We start from the raw sequence: 18128 nt of genomic DNA on the forward strand, positions 1-18128 counted from the left end.
AGGGATTTCTTTTGTGTTGCTTCCAAATTCTGGCGCAAGTTCCTTCTGGGGTAGTAAGTGGCCCCATTTCTTTTGGCATTCAAGGCCAGGGTTGGGCATCATGTTCAGCAGAGCAGAAGAAAAGCAGAGGTACAGTTGGCAGCACGGATGTTCTTTGCACCATGTGACCTCTTCAAATCCTTCCGCTTCTTTTGGAAACTCAGCTTGGCAAAGGAGCCCATCTGGAAAGCTTTTACACCCCCATGATTGCCACAGATGTCCAGAGTGTTGAAGGGTCACAGTCCATCTAGAGCTGCACATGATGGAGATGCAGGTGGAACAGAGGTGGCTGGCCTGGTGTTCAGCATCATGGAAGAAAAACCCCATTGGCTCAATGACTTTGGCTCGTCTGCCGCTTCCAAGCTCTCTTCCAAGGAAACTGAGCTTGTTGGAGCAATTCCACCTGGTCTGCTTCATAAAGGCCTGGCACTACAGGCAATTATCTACTATATGACCTTCTCTGAGAAAGAACAGAGACAGGGAATATACCCATCTGTTGGAGGAAACTTGCTGCCATACCTCTCACATTTGCAAAATGGGGCCTCAGGCATCCATGGCAGATCATGATCCAATGGTTATGAACAAAATAAAATGCAACAAAGAAGAAAATAGCAGTATGAGAGGAAAAGGACAGGTGACCAACCAAATCCCTCAGCTGCATAACTTTCCCAGCTGAGCTTGACGAAGATGTAGGGTCCATAAGCACGATGCAAAAAGACCATGAAGAAGAAATTGTAATTAGTCTGACACATTGCAAGAAGGCTACTGAATGGAACTGAGCGTGGATAAAATACATCTTTCCACAGCTTAAAAAGAACACTACTAGATTCCAGTCCATTTCTGACCAGAATTCAAAATGTTGGTGACTTCAGTTTGAAAGCCCCTACATTACCTGACCTGTAGTTATTTGAAAGCAGATCCTTTCTCATGTCAGCTTCCAGTCCATAAAGTTCTTCCTCAGATGCCTTTCTCTCGGTATCTCCATCATCTAAAGTAGGCAACAGTGCTTTGCTTATGGAACTCTCTCCCCAGAGAAGCCTTCCTGGCACCTTCACAAATGTCTTTTAGACAATAGGCAAAGACCCTTTAGTTGCCTGAGGCTTTCCCCTGCTGCAATCGTCTTTCATTGCCTTACAGTGACCCACCTATTAATGCTCAGGCACGCAAATACACAAAGAACAAAGCACTGCACAGAGCTAATTTCAGGTGGGATCATGGCACCTCCGAATGCTTCCTTGCAGCAGCAGCAGCAGCAGCTGTAATGATGCATCCTTGCATACAGAAAATAAACTCACCAAGGATACAGGTTCTAGCCTATGCTTTACCCACTCTGCTGGTTTCCTATGTTCAGGCCATTTAAATATGGGGGAGGGGGTGGGATGTCCCAAAATCTGGTTCCCTCCTGTCCCTGCAGTCTGAAGTAGTGCAGTCTGTTCTACCACCTCACTCTGCTGGAAGTGTAGACAAAGCTTCGCACCTCTTCCTTCCATCTTGCCACCTGCATCATTCATAGTGTTTCTTCTGTTCTTACACTAATTAAGAAGAGCTAGACAGCTGCACTTTCTCCTGGACTTATTCCCATTCTAGTCCTTCACTGCACCCCCAAGCTGGAGGTCCACTCTTGGGGAAACCAAAGTAGCACATCAAAATGATTCCTATTCTGTGCTCATGTATTCACTGAAAAATCTGCATATTCTTTTTACCATTTCTGCACATAACAGTGTGGGCTCCCTACCTCCACAGTTCCCCTGCCCTGGCGGATTAACTAGCCCTATGCAACATACCATTTACACTTTTTCATGTAACCCCGGCAGTTTGGGTTAAGGTCGTCGCCATTGATGCCCATGGCTCCTCCAGTTTAATTAATAGAGGAATGGTGATTCAAGCTAAGGAAGGAAGGAAGGAAGGAAGGAAGGAAGGAAGGAAGGAAGGAAGAGCCAGAGCAAAGAATGGGCAACTCTAGCTACCTCCCAGCATGCTTTCTCTCTGTGTCTCTCTCTTTTGCCAGATGAGCCTGCGGCAGGGTGTGTACAATGAGCAGAACCGCAGCTGCTTTTGTGTTCTCTGCAGTAGAGAGACCGGGTACCAAGAACCTTTGCTTGGGTGGCCGTAGCTCATGTTGACAACTTTGACTTTGGACGGCAGGACATAAATGGGGAAACACAAAGCCTCCACTAACCCTACCTCAGCCTGCTTGTGTGTCAACATCAAACAGCCAGGCTGGCTTGCTGAGAAAAGAGCGAGAGGGAGAGAGGTGGCTTTTGTTTTGCACAGGGGTGGTGGTAGGTTGATTTAGCTGAGAGGAGAAAAGACAAGCAAGTCAAAAGGGGAGGTATCCCCGGGCCTGTGTCTGTATGAGCCCTTGACTGCAGGTCGGCACGGAATCGAGCCAGATCTTGCCTGCATGAACAGCAGAGACAACGCTGGTAACTGCACCTGTAGGATGGGGACAAGCTTTCTAGCTTTCCTTTCTCCTTCAGGAGAACGGTGAATGTAAGCACAAATCTCTCTGGTCTGGGCAGGGCAACTATTCTCCATGCTCATTTCCTCTGGTTTGTCTTCCCCCCTTCTTTCTGATTATTTATTTTTCAGGCTTATTTTCCACCACCTTGGCCTGAGAGCCCTCCAAGCAGATTTCTTGACAACATCAGTATGCACGGGCACACACACACACTCATTTGTGTGCACGTGTGGGTCTGTGCAACACAAGGAACAATCACTGTTTGCAAAAATAGAAGCTCCTAGCCAGCACTAGTATTGGTTTAAAGGGCTAGGAGACAACTTAGAGGGAAGATGAAGCCAGTCACTATAACTATCCTTCCTTAGGGAGCTGCCACTGTAACGTCAATGGCCAAAGACAAAGAATGCAGTAAGAAGCGGGGAAAGATGGAAACTTTGCAGCAGAGACAGTGGCACTGAATTACTACCCGACCAACTGCGGGGAGTTGGCTGCCGTAACTCACAGAAGTACGCAGTTTAGATCTATGTGCCACACAACTGCCTTCTGTTTACTGACTGCCTGCAAGCAGCTCCATGAGACCCTTTTGCCTGAATAGTGGGATTTTTAGAACACCCCCAAATTTAAAGACATAATAGATGGATAACACTGAGTCTGGGCCTTCCCTTCAAAATGCCACCAAGATTTCACTCACACGTGGCCACATCTGGCTATTTACCACTTTTTACTACAGTCTTGTATGCATAAAGCCATGACAGCCTAGCCCTTGTTGGTGGTGCTTCCCAGGAAAACCTTGCACAACAGCTGGAATAGGCTGGAATGGGGACTTTGCATGAGCAAGAACCTTAGACCTATCTACCCACCAAGGTGGGGGAGACCTCAGCGATCCCATCCTCCTTTTTACGGGAAGACATTCCTTCCAAGCTACAGCATGCAAGATTCATTTAGAACAGATCTATCTATATCCCGGCAAACCTTTAGTATTGCATCCTGGGAGCCTCTGTGGAGATGCATTTGCCTAACCATAGCAGCTCAATAGACAACCGGAGATGAGATTCATCCCTCTCCCCTTCCCTCCCTCCTCCCACCGAAATGATGTTGGGGTTTTTAAAAACCAAATCAAATCAAATCAGAGTCATATGCCATCCAACGCCCTAAGGGGGTTTCAAGAAGATCACAATGTCAAATGCCGCATTTGCATGAGAATTTGTAGGTTTATGTAAATCAACATCATCCAATTATGCTCAAGTCTTGTAAACAAAGGGGTGTGTGTTGAGTATCCATTATGACAGCCGAACAAACCTCAGAACCAGACCTTGGATAGTGCCTCCAGATGCCAAGTCTGGTGTAGACAACCAGATTTGGGGCCAGGAAAAGGGGCATGGAGACTGTGTGTGTGTGTGTGTGTGTGTGTGTGTGTGTGTGTGTGTTTATTTATGGCTCTGAGGATGAGTGAAAATTTATGGGACATTTGATCATAATTAAAAGCAGAATGCAGTTTAATTGGAAACAGTGGGGGGTGTTTTGCAAAAGGATTAATGGAACTGCAAACCAAAAATGTGCTTTAAGAGACGCAAGTGAGCAGGGCTGCTTCCGCACGTCAGCTCGCATAAGGGAGGAAACACTCAGTCCGGGACTCAGCCCTGGATGTGGCAGTGCCGAGAGCCACTCTGCTCTGCTCTCTTGCGTTACCGCCGTGGTCTCAGCCCTAACTGCTGCATGCTCCTAGAATACACCCTGTGGGGCTGGCTAACCTCGCCCTGAATGATCATGGAAGAGTCACACATGCATCCAATCATGTGAGCTAGAAAATGGGTGGCGAAGGCGCCAGCTGGGTCTGCTCTTGATGCAATAGCATGAGTGCTGCAGCACCTAAATCCACTGACCCAAGGTAAGATTCCCCACACTCAGCTGAACCTTCCTCATGTGGGCCAAGGACTTATCCCTGCCAACTGAGATAGCGTGAGGCGACATTCCCCGGCCTGGAGTCCTCCCAACATGGTGGACGAAGGCTGCTACCCTCCCCAGGAATCCAACCCTAATCCTTTAAAGCCCCCCAAATTTGTTGCCATCACGACACTTTGTGAACAGGGATTCCAGAGTTGAACTATGCACTCCATGAAGATGTCCTTCCTTCTTTCTGTCCCAAATCTCCCACCCATCAACTTGATGGGATGACCCCAGGTTCTAGGGGAAGGGAGGATAGCCTCTCCCTGTCAAACTTTCTCCACACCATGCACGCTTTTGAACACCTCTGTCGCATCTCTCCTTACTCCCCTTTTTCCTAAGATAAAGGGGAGCTGTTTCAGCCCCTCAATCATTTCTGTTGTTCTTGAACATTTTTCAAGTCTACAATATCTCCTTTGCTGCAGTGACAGCAACAATACACAGTATTTTAAGTATCATCATACTTAAAGAGGGGACTGGACAGTCTGGAAGGAAATGTAACTTTTCGCATGACGTTCCTTCAAGAGATGACCAGAGATTGCATAATACATTTAATCTGTATTTGCAATATTAAATGTTTGTGCACAGCTGTACCCCTCAGCATGGAAAACTCCAAACAAAATCCATTGAAAAATCTAAATGTGTAATGTGTAATTAAGCAATCAGTCACACAATTAATCAATTGGTGTATTTAACCCTAATGCCAGGCAGTTTTTGTTTTGTTTTGCTTTTTGTTTTTAATAATGGAGTTATCTTTGTAGGCCTGGTGTGATTTGAGTGCTGAAAAGACATGTGGTTTTCTGGCCCGGAAAAGGTGGGTGGCTCTAATCTCTGTTTGATGCACAAGGCCGTTGATAAATGGCCCGTTAACTATGTTTTCTCCCATGCGTGCTTAAATAAAGTCACAGAGAATCATCTCTTAACTGCTATGAATGTATCCGGCATTCCATTTCTCCACAGAGAAAGAGGCATAAAGCGGCTGCTAAACTGCTTAGCAGATAAAAGCTTGTTCACATGCATTTGTCCCTGTACAACCCAATGGTGAATTTATTGCAAATCAACAATTGCTTTGCCATTCTGTTGTTTGCAGAAGGCTTGCAAACAGATTGTGTTCCTGAGATTCACCATTTGGAGCAACACTTTGCCAACAGATTCCACAAACCATCCTGAGATCACATTTGTCTGAACAGAGCAAAATTAGACTCCTCTATTTCATTTCTAGGTGCATTCACATCGAAGCAAGGCCAGCTGGCATGAATAGAAACCTCACTGTTACCCTGACCATTAACAATTTGTGAGCAATTCATTTAAATGGAAGGCTTGTTTCCAGGTAAATGATGCAGGATCAGTGCTTATGATCCTTTTTATGCCAATGCCAGGACGCATCTTAATTTTACTGCACCAAAAGGAAAAAAAATCCTGCATCGGCATGAGAGGCTCAGGTCAACAAATGGAATCATCACCTCACCCCCTCACACACAGAGCCAACACAAAAACTACAAACCATCACATCGCTGCAGCACTTTCTTCTTTTAGGTGCTGGGTCTGTCACTTCCAGAAAGTCTTTGGCTGATATTGTGCTCTTTTGATGGCGTGGGATGCTAGGATCTGTGGTGTTCAGCTGAGGCTTCTACTTGGGTAACTTTGGCTGCTTTGTAGGGGTGGGGGAATTTTCTCTATCTTTCAAGATCTTATTCATTCTTGCTTGTGGTTTTCATTCACACTGTTGTGATATCTGCCTTGGCAGAGTGCAATGTGAAATACCCAAAAACATGATTTATTTTAGTGTCTCCCCACCATGTCATGATTCAAATGACTCCCCTTACACTCAATTCCTAGGTACAGAGCAAAATGTGGAGGAAGTGACAGAGGAAAGCTGAGAATCAAATGGAAACAAAGCCTTCATTTATCCATTCCCAGGGACGGCAAAAGTTTCTGGTGACTGTACTGTTACAGAGTGCATGAAGGATCAAAATTAGCTGCATCATCATGAGAAGGCTTACGGCGCCAGAAGAAAATGTTCCTGCAGAATTGGCCTTGTGACAACCACACACAGCCATATTTGATCGGCAACGTGGCACAATGACACTGTCTTGCTCGATGTGCTCCAAAACTAGTCAAACTTCTTTGTAAGAAAGAAGGACCACTCTTTTTCAAGTAAAACATGACCAAAGCAGCTGCCAAGGGCGGAAGTGAATCAACACGTGTAGACAAGAATTTATTTTAGAGTTCTGGAGAACATCTTTGCACTCTTAACATTCCTTTTTTATCACGGCAAAAGGCTGAACAAACTGCCCAGGTCGACCATTCTGCCATCTCCCTCAGACTGCCCACTGGGAGATCTCTACAGACAACATTTTGAGAAATCACTGCTGATTATCCAGACTCTATAAAGCCCAGAGATGAGGAAACAAAACCTATCAGAGCTCCAACAACTTTCAGATAAGCAACCGTTTATTTTCTACATGCCCATTTGTCCTGCAGATCAAAGGGAACTTCTTAGAACCAGAGATAAAAATGACTGCCCATGATTTATTAGCACCAGCACAGCAGCAAGGCCTTTGGCCTTTTTCCATTACGGTACTGAAGTCAGAGGCAAATCAATTCCATTTGCAAACTGAGCCTTCAGATATAAAACTTGACTCATATCATTGTGTATGATAACAAGCAAGTGTGTCTGTGTGGGTGCACATAACAGTCATTGTACAGGTGAGGTACAGGTGGGGCTTTTCTTCCACCCTTCCTTTTACACTCCTCACTGTAAGCTCAAAGCATGGATTTTGTATTTTAGATGGATTCAGCCGTTCAAACATGTACACAAACCAAGTGCTATTTCTCTGCTTGGCTGGCTGTTGACATTAAATACTCATGCAAAAACAAGAAGAAAGATTCGAGATAAGCCTGAATACACAGTTATTTCAAGTCCCTAGGAGAGACAAATCAATTTTGCCTTGCAGACCCGAACATTCTCTAAAAATGCGGCCCCTTGTAATAGTCAACACTGCAAAGGACTCCATTGTGGCTAGTAACTGTGTCAAGGCATTACATACCATGTTCTAAACTGTAGCTGTCTGAAACATGTGCCCTAAATGATAAATCATGAAGCTTCTTCATTAAATGTTTGCAACAACAGTACCATTTATCAATTAGAAATGCTAGATGTGATTAAGAACTCTTTCTCTCTCAAACTGGCAAGGAACTTAATTTAAAGCTTTGGTAAAAACAGTCAGAAAAGATGGGTTGTCTGATGTTATTGGTCCCTTAGTTTTGGATGGCTTTACTGCTTGGTCCCTATATTAAGAAACAGCTTAGAGAGGAAATTGGAACTCAAGACACACAAATGAAAATACAACCTTTATTTGACCATCTGAGATGTTGATCAATGCTTGTGGATTATGATATCTACCTCCCACCCAAATAAACAGCTATCCCAGTAGGCTCTCACTTCATCACTTACTCTCTCTAATCAAATGGCACCACTATTTATTTCCAAATTAAATATGTACTTGATAACAATCTGATTCAAGATGGATAGCTCTTTTGTAAAAATGAAAATAAACCATGAAACCCATGTAAAAGCACACTATGGTAATTATGAAGTTGGTGGCCAAACATTTAAAGGGATTGTGAGAAACATTCAGGAACCTGACTGTACTGCATGACAATGGATTTTTAGCAAAGTGATATCTGAAACACAGAATACTTATTGAAGATGTTTTATATTGCGCTTTGCCAAAATTGATTCCAGGGTGGTTTATGCATCTTTATGTGTTGCTAAGCAGTTTTTAGTGTTACTTTTGAAATGGAACAAGATATTAAAAGAAGACAGCTTCAGGGATGTCAGAACTGCAGCTATTAGAAAAACTCTCATGTAGAAGCACCTTCAGACCAAAACAGTCAAGTAAGCACTGCAAAAGCTGACTGTGACTTTCTTCTTTGCAGTGGAGAACTTTCACGTGACCAGTATAATAGTTAAACATGTAAGCATGTCTTAATGAAACATTAAAAATGCAAGATAAAGGGACAGTTCAGTCTTACTCAGCAAAAATTAAAAGAGTATTACATTCAACTATGCCCTTTGGATATGCAACTACCCAGTTTCCATTAACTGAAAGGCAAAACAATGAATCGCAGAAAATCAACTCTTTAACACATTCTCATGGAAGAAGTGGTTTGGGAGACCTGGCTGGGCTTTTTCCTCAAAGCCTCACAGGTATTCTTTCAGTGCCTGGGAGGATGCCATGGGTGATGTAAATTTTCAGCATCAAACAGCAATCAAGAGGAAATTAAAGCATGAGCTGGAAGGTGACTTACCGAATAACCTTTTCCGGAAAGCGACTGAGCAGAACTCTGTGGGAAGAAATGGAATGTCAGTGCCAGTAGTGAAAGACTTTCTACAAAACAGAGAACCGCCGTGCGTTTCCCTCCCCGTGCTGCTGTGAAGTGCCTTTTCCCTAATCACACCATCAAATCATGGGGTGCTGCTGGCAGTCCATCCTACGCCATAGAGAGAGAGGAATTTACATGCATGCCTTCTCAGGAGACGCCAAGCAAGCAGGTGTTCACAGCCCTAGGACACTGCCTGCTATGGAGTAAGACAATGAACCACCAAGCCTGGTGCTTATCTGCAGAGCTACTTCCAAGTTTCAGGACCTCATTAGGCAAGATGCTCACCTCCTCCTCCTCCTCACTGCTCCTCATATGCTGGCACCTTCTTCTCCAGGCCACATCCACAGAGTGGCCCGGAGAGCAAGCACAAGTAAGATGGGAGATGCTGCCCCTCTTCCGTTTTGCTACTACTTCGACCTTAGATATGGCCAGTGAAGACACAATGAAGCAAGAGGAGCAGGAAGTTCCAGGAGCAAAAATGGCCCCCCTTGTGCCAAACCTTCACAGAAATCTTGAGGATCTCCGACGACTAGCAGCAGCTCTGCAAAGCTTCAGGCAGATAAAGTCTTTCCTAAGCAACAGGAAGAGCACACTTCTGAATGGAAGGCATGTGTCCCACCACGGAGCTATGGCATCTCCCCAAGACAATTCGTGGTGTGCTGGTAGACTTGAGGTGTGGGAATTACTTGGAATATAATGAACTGCTTTATACTCGGTTAGTCCATGCAGCCCAGTCTTGTCTGACTGATTTTCCAAACTCTTTCCAGTCCTGTTAGCCGAAATTTAACAGGGAATCAAAAAAGGGACCTGGAACCTTCTACAGTTCAGAAGCTCTGCTGCAGCACCCCTGCTTGCAGAGACCCTTGGTTTGGTTCACTTTCCAAGAGTGGGATACTTAGAATTAAACAACTCTTAAAGAAATACTGCTCCCTGCAGTATTAGTTTTTACTTGAGCAAAACTATCAGTGGTTAACAAGAGCTAGAGTGAAAGGAAATGCCATGTCAAAATGGTTTATTGCGGGTTGGACCCAGATATTAAAGCAAACTCCAAAGTTAAATGCATATTCAATACAGGTTCCATTATGCAGCTGTTTACAAATCTACTAGTAATGCAAGAATCCCATTTCCTCCCTCCCGAGCTTGCTTTACGACATGGCTGAGTGCCAAAATGCTTCTATTGATTTGTGTCATATTCATTCATGCTGTTGAAATGGACAGGGTTTTCCGCCATGCAAAGAAGAAAGACAGTGAGCTAGTCTTGGACATGACAGCCTGCCAATCAACAGGGGTGGCAAAAGGCAACTGCTTACAGGAAGCTTCCGAATCCATTCTGATTGCCACTCAGCCTGGACCATGCTTTGAGTATGGAAGAGAGACCCTTGAAGTGCTGGCCATGCGTTTTGCTCTGGAGCTCAAGGAAAGTCCATGAGGGGGGAGCATGTGGATGCCGGCACAGAGTGGGCCAGGCACATGTTCTCTGTGGACATTCCAGAGCCTTCATCCACCAGATTCTGCAGAGGACACTGAAGACTCCGTGATGGGGGTGGGGCGTCAGGAGGCGGCAGAGGCCTTTGCAGCTCCATCAGGGTTGCTGCCTACAGGATCCCAGGCCACCCATCCTCAGAGCAGACATTCTGGGAAAGAGACAGGCGGGGCTCAAGGACAGGGCCAGGGAGAGCCATTGCCTAGCTGGGTCCCAGTCCCGGTCCCAGTCCCGAGGTGCTGGGAGACACAAGCTGCCCAGTTAGAGGGCCTGCATAGGTCTCACTGGCTGGCCTTCACCTGCAGGTGCCTCCCTGAGGTTGGTGCCTGCAGCATAACTGCAAGGGAAGGATCTGGGGAGAAGCTTCCAGTTTGGCTTCAGCACTCTTTCCATAAGCAGAGGCTGATCCTTCGGCTTGCTAGAGGGCTTTTAGAGCTGCATCGACTTGTAAGCTGCCAAGTGTCAAAGATCTGCATGTCAGAAGACAGCCCAGTGTATTGGCGCCGAAGGGCAAGAAAGAGAGAGGCAAGCTCGGGACAACTTGCCCTCAGTGTAAAACCAGCCTTCCCTAATATACCGTCACCTGCTCCAACACTCTACCTTCTATGAATTGAGGGCCAGATGTCTGCAACGGGAGCCTGCTCTACTTGTGCAAGCTTCCTGTGTTATGAAGAATAAGATTCTAAATTGCGCGGGGAGCTGGAGACAGTAGTGGGATACTCTTTGTTCCATTTCTGTCCCATCAAGGAAGGCAGCCTTGGGCTACAAGGCCCAATAAAATGAATGTGTATAAACCAGTTTTGCAAGTTCACCCAATTGCACACCCCACTGAAATCAATAGCACTTTCTTTTGTGCGTACGTTTAGACTGATGCAAGGCTTTAGTAAAAATGGAGGAGGTGGAGGTCAAAAATCCTGCCAATTTATGGCTATGTCCCTGTTGAGATATTAAATACAGTATGTGGAGTCCGTCAAAAGGTAGAATTGGCACAGTGCTTTGTAATATATGCAAGTTTTCTTTGGAAATTCTTTGGAATTTCCAGAGGTAAAAGTTTCCCATGAAGCCAAATATGTTTTCTATGTTTAAGATTAACATTTCCTGGAACTGAGCACTGGACACTTTTCTTTTGAGCAGAATGGGTTGCTGCCTACGCAAAGCTACTAAAAATTGGTGAGTTCTTCTAATCCAACTCTGTAAATCCTTTCCAACAGTCAGACTCCGAGAGAACAAACATTCCTTCCAGAAAACTTCTTCTAAGACATTGAGCACTCTGGACAAGTTTTGAAAAGGAAGTGCTTTTGCATTACTCAAAGTGCCACCAGCAACAATGAAGGCACAAAAAGAATAGAGAGAAAGAGAGAACACAAAAGAAAGAAGTGGCCTTATCAAGGATCATACTATGGTCCATCTAACCCAGTCCTAGCCACATTAACAGCAGTTGTCTTCTAGGGTTTCAGGCAGCAGGTTTTCCTATGCTACCTGGAGAGACCAGGAATAGAATCTGAATCTGAGAGGTTCTGTATGCAACTCCTGCACTGTACCGCTGAGCTCCAGCCCCTGACACAAAGATGAAAACGTCTTGTGCGCATTGAAGCCAACCCAAAGGGGTGTATGGGGAGGATTCTTGGCACAAAGGGAGCAGAACAAGCTGACAAGTGCAATCCAATTCTTGTATTCTTGGAAACAAGCCCTCTGTATTCAGTGGGACCCTACTTCTTGGTAAGTGTGCAGAATTTACTAGAAGGCAATGCATTCCAGTGTCTGTGGCCTAAAACTTGTAGTCTGCCAGAATTTGGAGAATCAGCAATTAAGGGGCACAGTGCAACTTCAGCCTCCTTTGCCAAAAGGGTTCTTGACTTTCCTGCCAGAAAAGGTGCCAGTTACGATTAACTGTGATGTACTGGCGCCGTCAGTGCTTCCGACAGCGCCAACCGTTCTTTTCATGTAGGTATTCAGACAAGCCATTAGATGCCTTGTGGTAATTTTACCAAGCCAGGCAGAATATGAACCACTGATGGTTCATTATCCCATTATACAGGCCCGTGAGATATCCCTCCACTCTTTAATTTTGGTCTGTCTTAAACACACACAAGTACACACCCACCCCACCCCTCAATGCCTTAAAAAACACACACTGACGTACAACCTTCCCTGCTTGGAAGGTAAAATGGATTCCATGCTGGTAATGTGAGAACTGTACTGCAAAAGGGCGGGGTGGAGTCAAAGCAGGCTTTTTGTGGGCTGCAGTCACACTATTTCACGTTTAATAAGACATAATGTGTGTATTTGCACTATGCACCTGAGAGACAGTGAAAGAAAACCCGTAGGGTATGTGATCTGGTGGGCAGAAGTAAGACCCACTAAAACCAGGTCAGTGCCTAGATTTTAGAAAATGTCCTTGCAGGAAAGAAACGGTGCCCAGGTTTCAACCACGTCAGTTTTCTGGTAGACAAGGGGATTTTATGGGGGCGGGGGGGAAGAGAGCTTCCCCAGCAGCTGGTATACATAGGTATGCGTCCTGTGATACCGGAGGTGGCAGACCATCATCAGGACTAGCACCTAGTATGGCCCAAGAATTTCTCCAATCTTCTTTTAAAGCCATTTGGATGGGTGGCCATCACTATGTCAGAGGAAAGTAAATTCTATAGTTTAATTATGTGTGTGCAAAGATGACCTTCCTTTTGTTTGTCCTAAATCTCCCACCCATCAGCTTCATGGGATGAGGCTGCCTTTTAGCCATTCATGGAATGTGAGCACAAATACCCAACTGTTGGAATTATGTCCCCACACCCAGTTCATAGCCGTGAGCTACCAAGTTGTGTGAACCGAACCCATGGTGAAGTGGCTCTTTGCTGACCATGATAGTTGCTCATTTTGCTGAATTTGTACCCCACCTGACCAGAAAATGGTGCTCAAGGCAACTTCACTGGTTCTTAAAACCCAGGTTTCCACACCCCTGGCTCGACTCAACCCCCCGAAGCACAAATAACTACAGTGCAGCTGAGCATCGAACCTTTGAACTGCTATTCTATTCCTTTCCTTATCGTCTCCCTTGCTTCCCTTCATCATCCCACGTTGACTTATGTGCTCTCTGGAGACGAGGATGCTCCATTAGTTTTACCTTTACCAAACCCTACTTAGGAAAATTTATTTAGATGTATTTCTCCTCCAGGAGGCGGCTGACAGCTAGCTACATTGGTACATGAAAAGTGTTCAGGTTTCCTGAGAGTCTGCTGAGGCCAAACCGTATGTCCAGAGTGGAAAATCGGCCTTTTCAATACTTAAGGGACCTAACAGTCCTTGTGCTAGACTGGAGTCTTGTAAAATTAAGGCACTGTTTCCTGGAGGGAGGGGCAGGCCAGTCAGTCATTCTCCACCCTACACTCCAGGAGCTTTCTTCTGACTATCCCATAGACACATGCAACCTCCCGCGTTCCTACCATGAAGTCAGATGACTGGTTAGATGCCTAGAATGTGTGCAAAAATGCACTCGGCTCAAAGGCTAAAGCTTGCCTGAAGAAAGAAAGAAACTGATTACTCCATCAGTTCCTTGACTGTGATGTAACTGGAATCATCACTTCTCCGGTTTGGTCTGTGGGGCTGAACAACAGAACAAGGGTCACATTTTTGGCATTTGGGAAAAACTGGAACCCTCCCGGCATCCTATGAGCATCATATGAGGAACTGCTGAGAAGACAACAATTCTGCAGCGAAGGAAAGAGAGCTGCACAGAGTGAGCTGGTCATGTAGAGAAGCGCCCAGGGCCACCAGCAGCAGCACCTCTGCATCAGCAGGGGTGGGGACAGCATCCCCCAGCCTCATCAGAGCTCTCTGGCCCCCCCGGGACTTGCTGCAACCCACCCGGTCGCAGGTTCATAACACGCAGCCATTCGCTGAGGGCGGCAATCCAGGATGGGCTGTCAGCGTTGCATGAACTCAAACCAACTCAAACCAAACCAGGGTGGTTTGTTCATGGGCAAAAGCCGCCCTCAATGCCCCACAGGCTGTTGCCCCCACAAAATGGGATGTTGTGTCATTCACACCTGGTCAACTAACCCCATCTTGGGTACAGGTATGGTGAACGCTGGGGGGAAACACCCTTGTCATGCTTTTGCCAAATGGCACCTTGGCAGCCCCCAGTGCCAGCCACCCCCAAAATGCCTGAGTGGCACCTGGAGGCAGCTGTCACTGACTGCCTCCTCCTGTTTTTCACTTTTTATATCGTGAAAGCTGTCTTGATAGCCTGTTTCGATAGTCACTGGTAGCTCCTTCAAAATGCCAAGGGAGACGTTAATGAGCTGCCCACAGTTGTCAGGACTTTAACGAAAGCATGCAAAGAATTTGTGCAGCTCCCCTTTTTTCAAATTTAGCCACACCTGTAGAACTGCAACTCTTTGGAGTTGTGTAAGTCTGAGGTTCGAAAGCCCAGCTAGGACAATGTGGGGAGGGTGCTTCCAAAGAGCCTTGGACATTGCCCAGAGAAAGTACCAAATTATTTTCCCCCACTAAATTTCTCTTGACAGCTGTCAAAAGATGAGCTGATAAGAGAAAACAAAGGCTCGCAGGATCTTTGCATGCAGAAAGGTGGAGTTTTGGGATTTGGACCCCCATTGTGCTAAGATCCTCATTTTCACCCCACCCTGCTAGTGCGCCTGCTGATGCACAGTCTGGACTTTCCCCTGAAGGAAGGTGTGAAAATGCATTCCCCCTGCCCCACCATTTCCAGGGAAAGTGACAGCTATCAAAATTCTGGGGATTTTTAACAGGGCAATCAATTGATAGCGCTCTCTCTCCCTCTCTCTCCCTATATTCCAGTCCAAAAGAAAGCTGCCACTGCCCAATCGGAACCCCTTTTCAGGCACTCTTAAAAGAATGATTATCTACACTTGCTCGTATACAAATACACTCAGACACATGCACACATGCACAAGACTCCACTTATATGCAGGTTCTGCATATAAGTGAGACTGTGTGTTTGCACCACGAAAAGTGTTCAATGTCGAGCTATTAATGCCTGTTCGAAAGAAGAGGGCGCTTTTTTTCATTTCTGCTTGCTCCCACTCCAGATGGATATTTATTTATGCTGGTAACAATCTCAAAGCCACTTCACTCGACCAGCCAGAAGAGAGCTGGAACGAGTGACAGAAAAAGCCCCTGAAACTGACTCAGTGGAGGTTGACGTAATTATTTGGGGGGGGGGGGACATTAAACCACCAGCGGCAACATCTCCCCCGCCCAGCGATAGTCTCTAAAGTGGCCAGCACCTCTTGCAACATATTTCCTAATCAGCTGGTATTTATGGTTGATATTTTATATTTCCAATTTCCCCCTCAGGGCTCGGGGAAACGCAGCGCACCTGCCAACCTTTTCGGCTGGGCCCATAATTGCCAATTTGCTCTTTGCCTTAGTATATCACTCAATTTAGCCCTCACTATGCCCTGCATACATCCTCATTCATCTAGATGCCCCCATGACAATTAGAGTGTTAGCTTCAGCTAACTAGGGCAACTATTCTACTAGGGCTGGGAGACAATTATTAGTCTATTTTCCCATCCTGGGGGTGACAAAATTGAGAATCCATGACAATTACATCCAGCAATTCCACACTCCATGGCTGCCTTCTCCTCCAGTCCCCCCTTCCCAGCCACCCCCCACCTTCCACACATTTCAAATTAACGCAGCTTCACCATCACATTCAAATGTTCTGTGTTTGTGGGGAATGAGGGTCCTATTTAAATGATAATGAGGAACGATCCATTCAATTTAGTGACGGAGAAAATCCATTAAAAAATGCAGGCAGTTCTTAAGCTGATGGGTCAAGGAAAAGATAAACCCTTTTTTAAAAGCCATTATGTAAGGCTCTGTGTGGATTTTTTTACACTGTTCGGGACATCAGGAAAGATTAGGACAATTATGGAACAAGGAGTAGCAGGGAGGGAGGGAAAACAGAACACCCTCTTTCCCTCTTGGGACCACCCCAAACCTCCCCCTATTTAATTTCAATCAAAATAATCAAATGGGCACAGGAATGGGTTGTCTCTTAATTTCTCTTGTAATACCCTGTGCCTAGCTGTGAAGGAGAGCAGAGAAAAATCTGTCTTTAAGGACTAGCTGATTGTTCTGTAAAAAGCAAGATAGGAGAACATTTTTTCAGATATGTGTGATGGGGTAACAAGCATTTCAATGAACTAGAAATGGCTTTTTATTTAGATACTACAATTTACAGAAGAGCAGAAGGTCGGGAAAAACTGGCACTGTGTAGATGTACATATCTTGGCTTAATAAGCTATGCAAGAACTTTCTGTTTAGGTGTTTTGTCCTTGTTCTTTTCCTTCAGCGTGCCAGAATTCAACATTTTCTTTGCTAATTAACCATAGTTTTCCACTACACCTGAATGGTTAAACTATATTGGAATAAGCCAGGCTCTTAAACCACAGCCTGATGTTAGTTTAAGACCCTGGCTTGTTCTGATTCTTGTAACCTTAATTTCCTGGTTCACATGTAACAGGAAATTATAGTTAATTAACCAAGGAAGAGTTGAATTGAAGTGTGTGGAAAAGGGAGGAGAGAAGGTGCAAAACGGGGGCAGACTGTATATGAAAGGTAGGCACAGCCAATGGTGAGAGATGCTGCAAGTTGCAGGCCAAGATTCCTGGAGGGCCACAAATTGTACACAAGCTGAGATAAAAACATCTGTTTGGGGCTACTGTTTGTGCCTTATTTTAAAAATGTCCAATTTTCAGTCCCATTAATGGAGCTTTGGCAGATTTCCTTTCTTGACTGAGCCAAAGAAGTGGTTACTTATTTTATTATTTGACCTCCTCCATCTCCAGTCAGTGCTTAAGGATGCCGGAAGAATTTTAAAGACAAAACAGTAAAAATAGCTCATAACAAATTCACGGTACTTTGACTACATTCTTGAAATTTGGAGACAGTTCACGCTGCATGTTATTTTTTCCATTCCAGCATAGAAAAAAGGAATGTGCCACATAATGTCAACAAACTGATCCAAGTAAACACACCATGGAAAATAGCTATGTAGAACCATTTCTCAGTGTCTCTACTTGGGGGAATGGGAAGAAGGGAAAGGTAGGTGTAAGTCATGTTGACTTGTTGTTCAATGCGATTAATCTCTGTGTTAGAAAACAATAAAAATATGTATCGATTGTCTCAAAACACAAGTACATCTGAACCTATAACATGGTTATACTGGGTCAGACCCACAGGCCATCTTGCCTCTGACTCTCCAGTCCAACCAGCACTGACTCTCCAAGATCTTAGAGAAGCTAGTTCGGTACCTGGGATCCTTTTAACTGGAGATGTGCGAGACAAACCTGGAAACCACTAAACAATGGACACTCCCTGCTTTCTGTAGCAAAAGGCAGCGGATGTTGACACCCTTTGGTCATGTAAACCTCAAATAACCCATGGCTTGTCTAGTCTGCAGTGAACATGTGTATCAAGCTGGAAAGTTAGGATGTCAATTGAATGCCACTCTTCTCCACAAAAACACAGCAAGTAGGATGAGGGACCTTGACCATATATAGTGAATCTTCTAGAGGCAGAACACATGGCCTGAACTAACAAATACCCCTTCTCTATACTATAGAAACAAATTCAGAACTGCATTCCACTTGGTTGTTACAGAGCTATAAAATGCTTTGGGTTGGCAGGCCTTTCCCATTATACTACACAGCAGGGGAAACCCTCAAGGGTGGCCATGGCATTCTTTATTCCCTCCCACTTCCTGAAAGTTCACCCCACCTTGCTAAAGAAACTTGAACCGGACCACAAAGTTCCCGTTCCAGAATT

General features: G+C 45.2%; 1 protein-coding gene across 24 annotated transcripts in view; it reads right to left on the minus strand.

Moving 5' to 3' along the window:
- The window catches only part of FBRSL1 (fibrosin like 1), a 679964-nt gene that overhangs the window by 347046 nt on the left and 314790 nt on the right, over positions 1-18128 (minus strand). For all 24 annotated transcript variants that reach the window (XM_044440562.1, XM_044440561.1, XM_044440551.1 and 21 more), the window contains one exon: positions 8759-8794. In XM_044440562.1, coding sequence (XP_044296497.1) covers positions 8759-8794 — 36 coding nt within the window. The remainder of the gene's footprint in view (positions 1-8758; positions 8795-18128) is intronic.

Source organism: Varanus komodoensis, unplaced genomic scaffold (genome assembly GCF_004798865.1).
Source record: "Varanus komodoensis strain SLA01 unplaced genomic scaffold, ASM479886v1 scaffold38, whole genome shotgun sequence".
Taxonomy (NCBI): domain Eukaryota; kingdom Metazoa; phylum Chordata; class Lepidosauria; order Squamata; family Varanidae; genus Varanus; species Varanus komodoensis.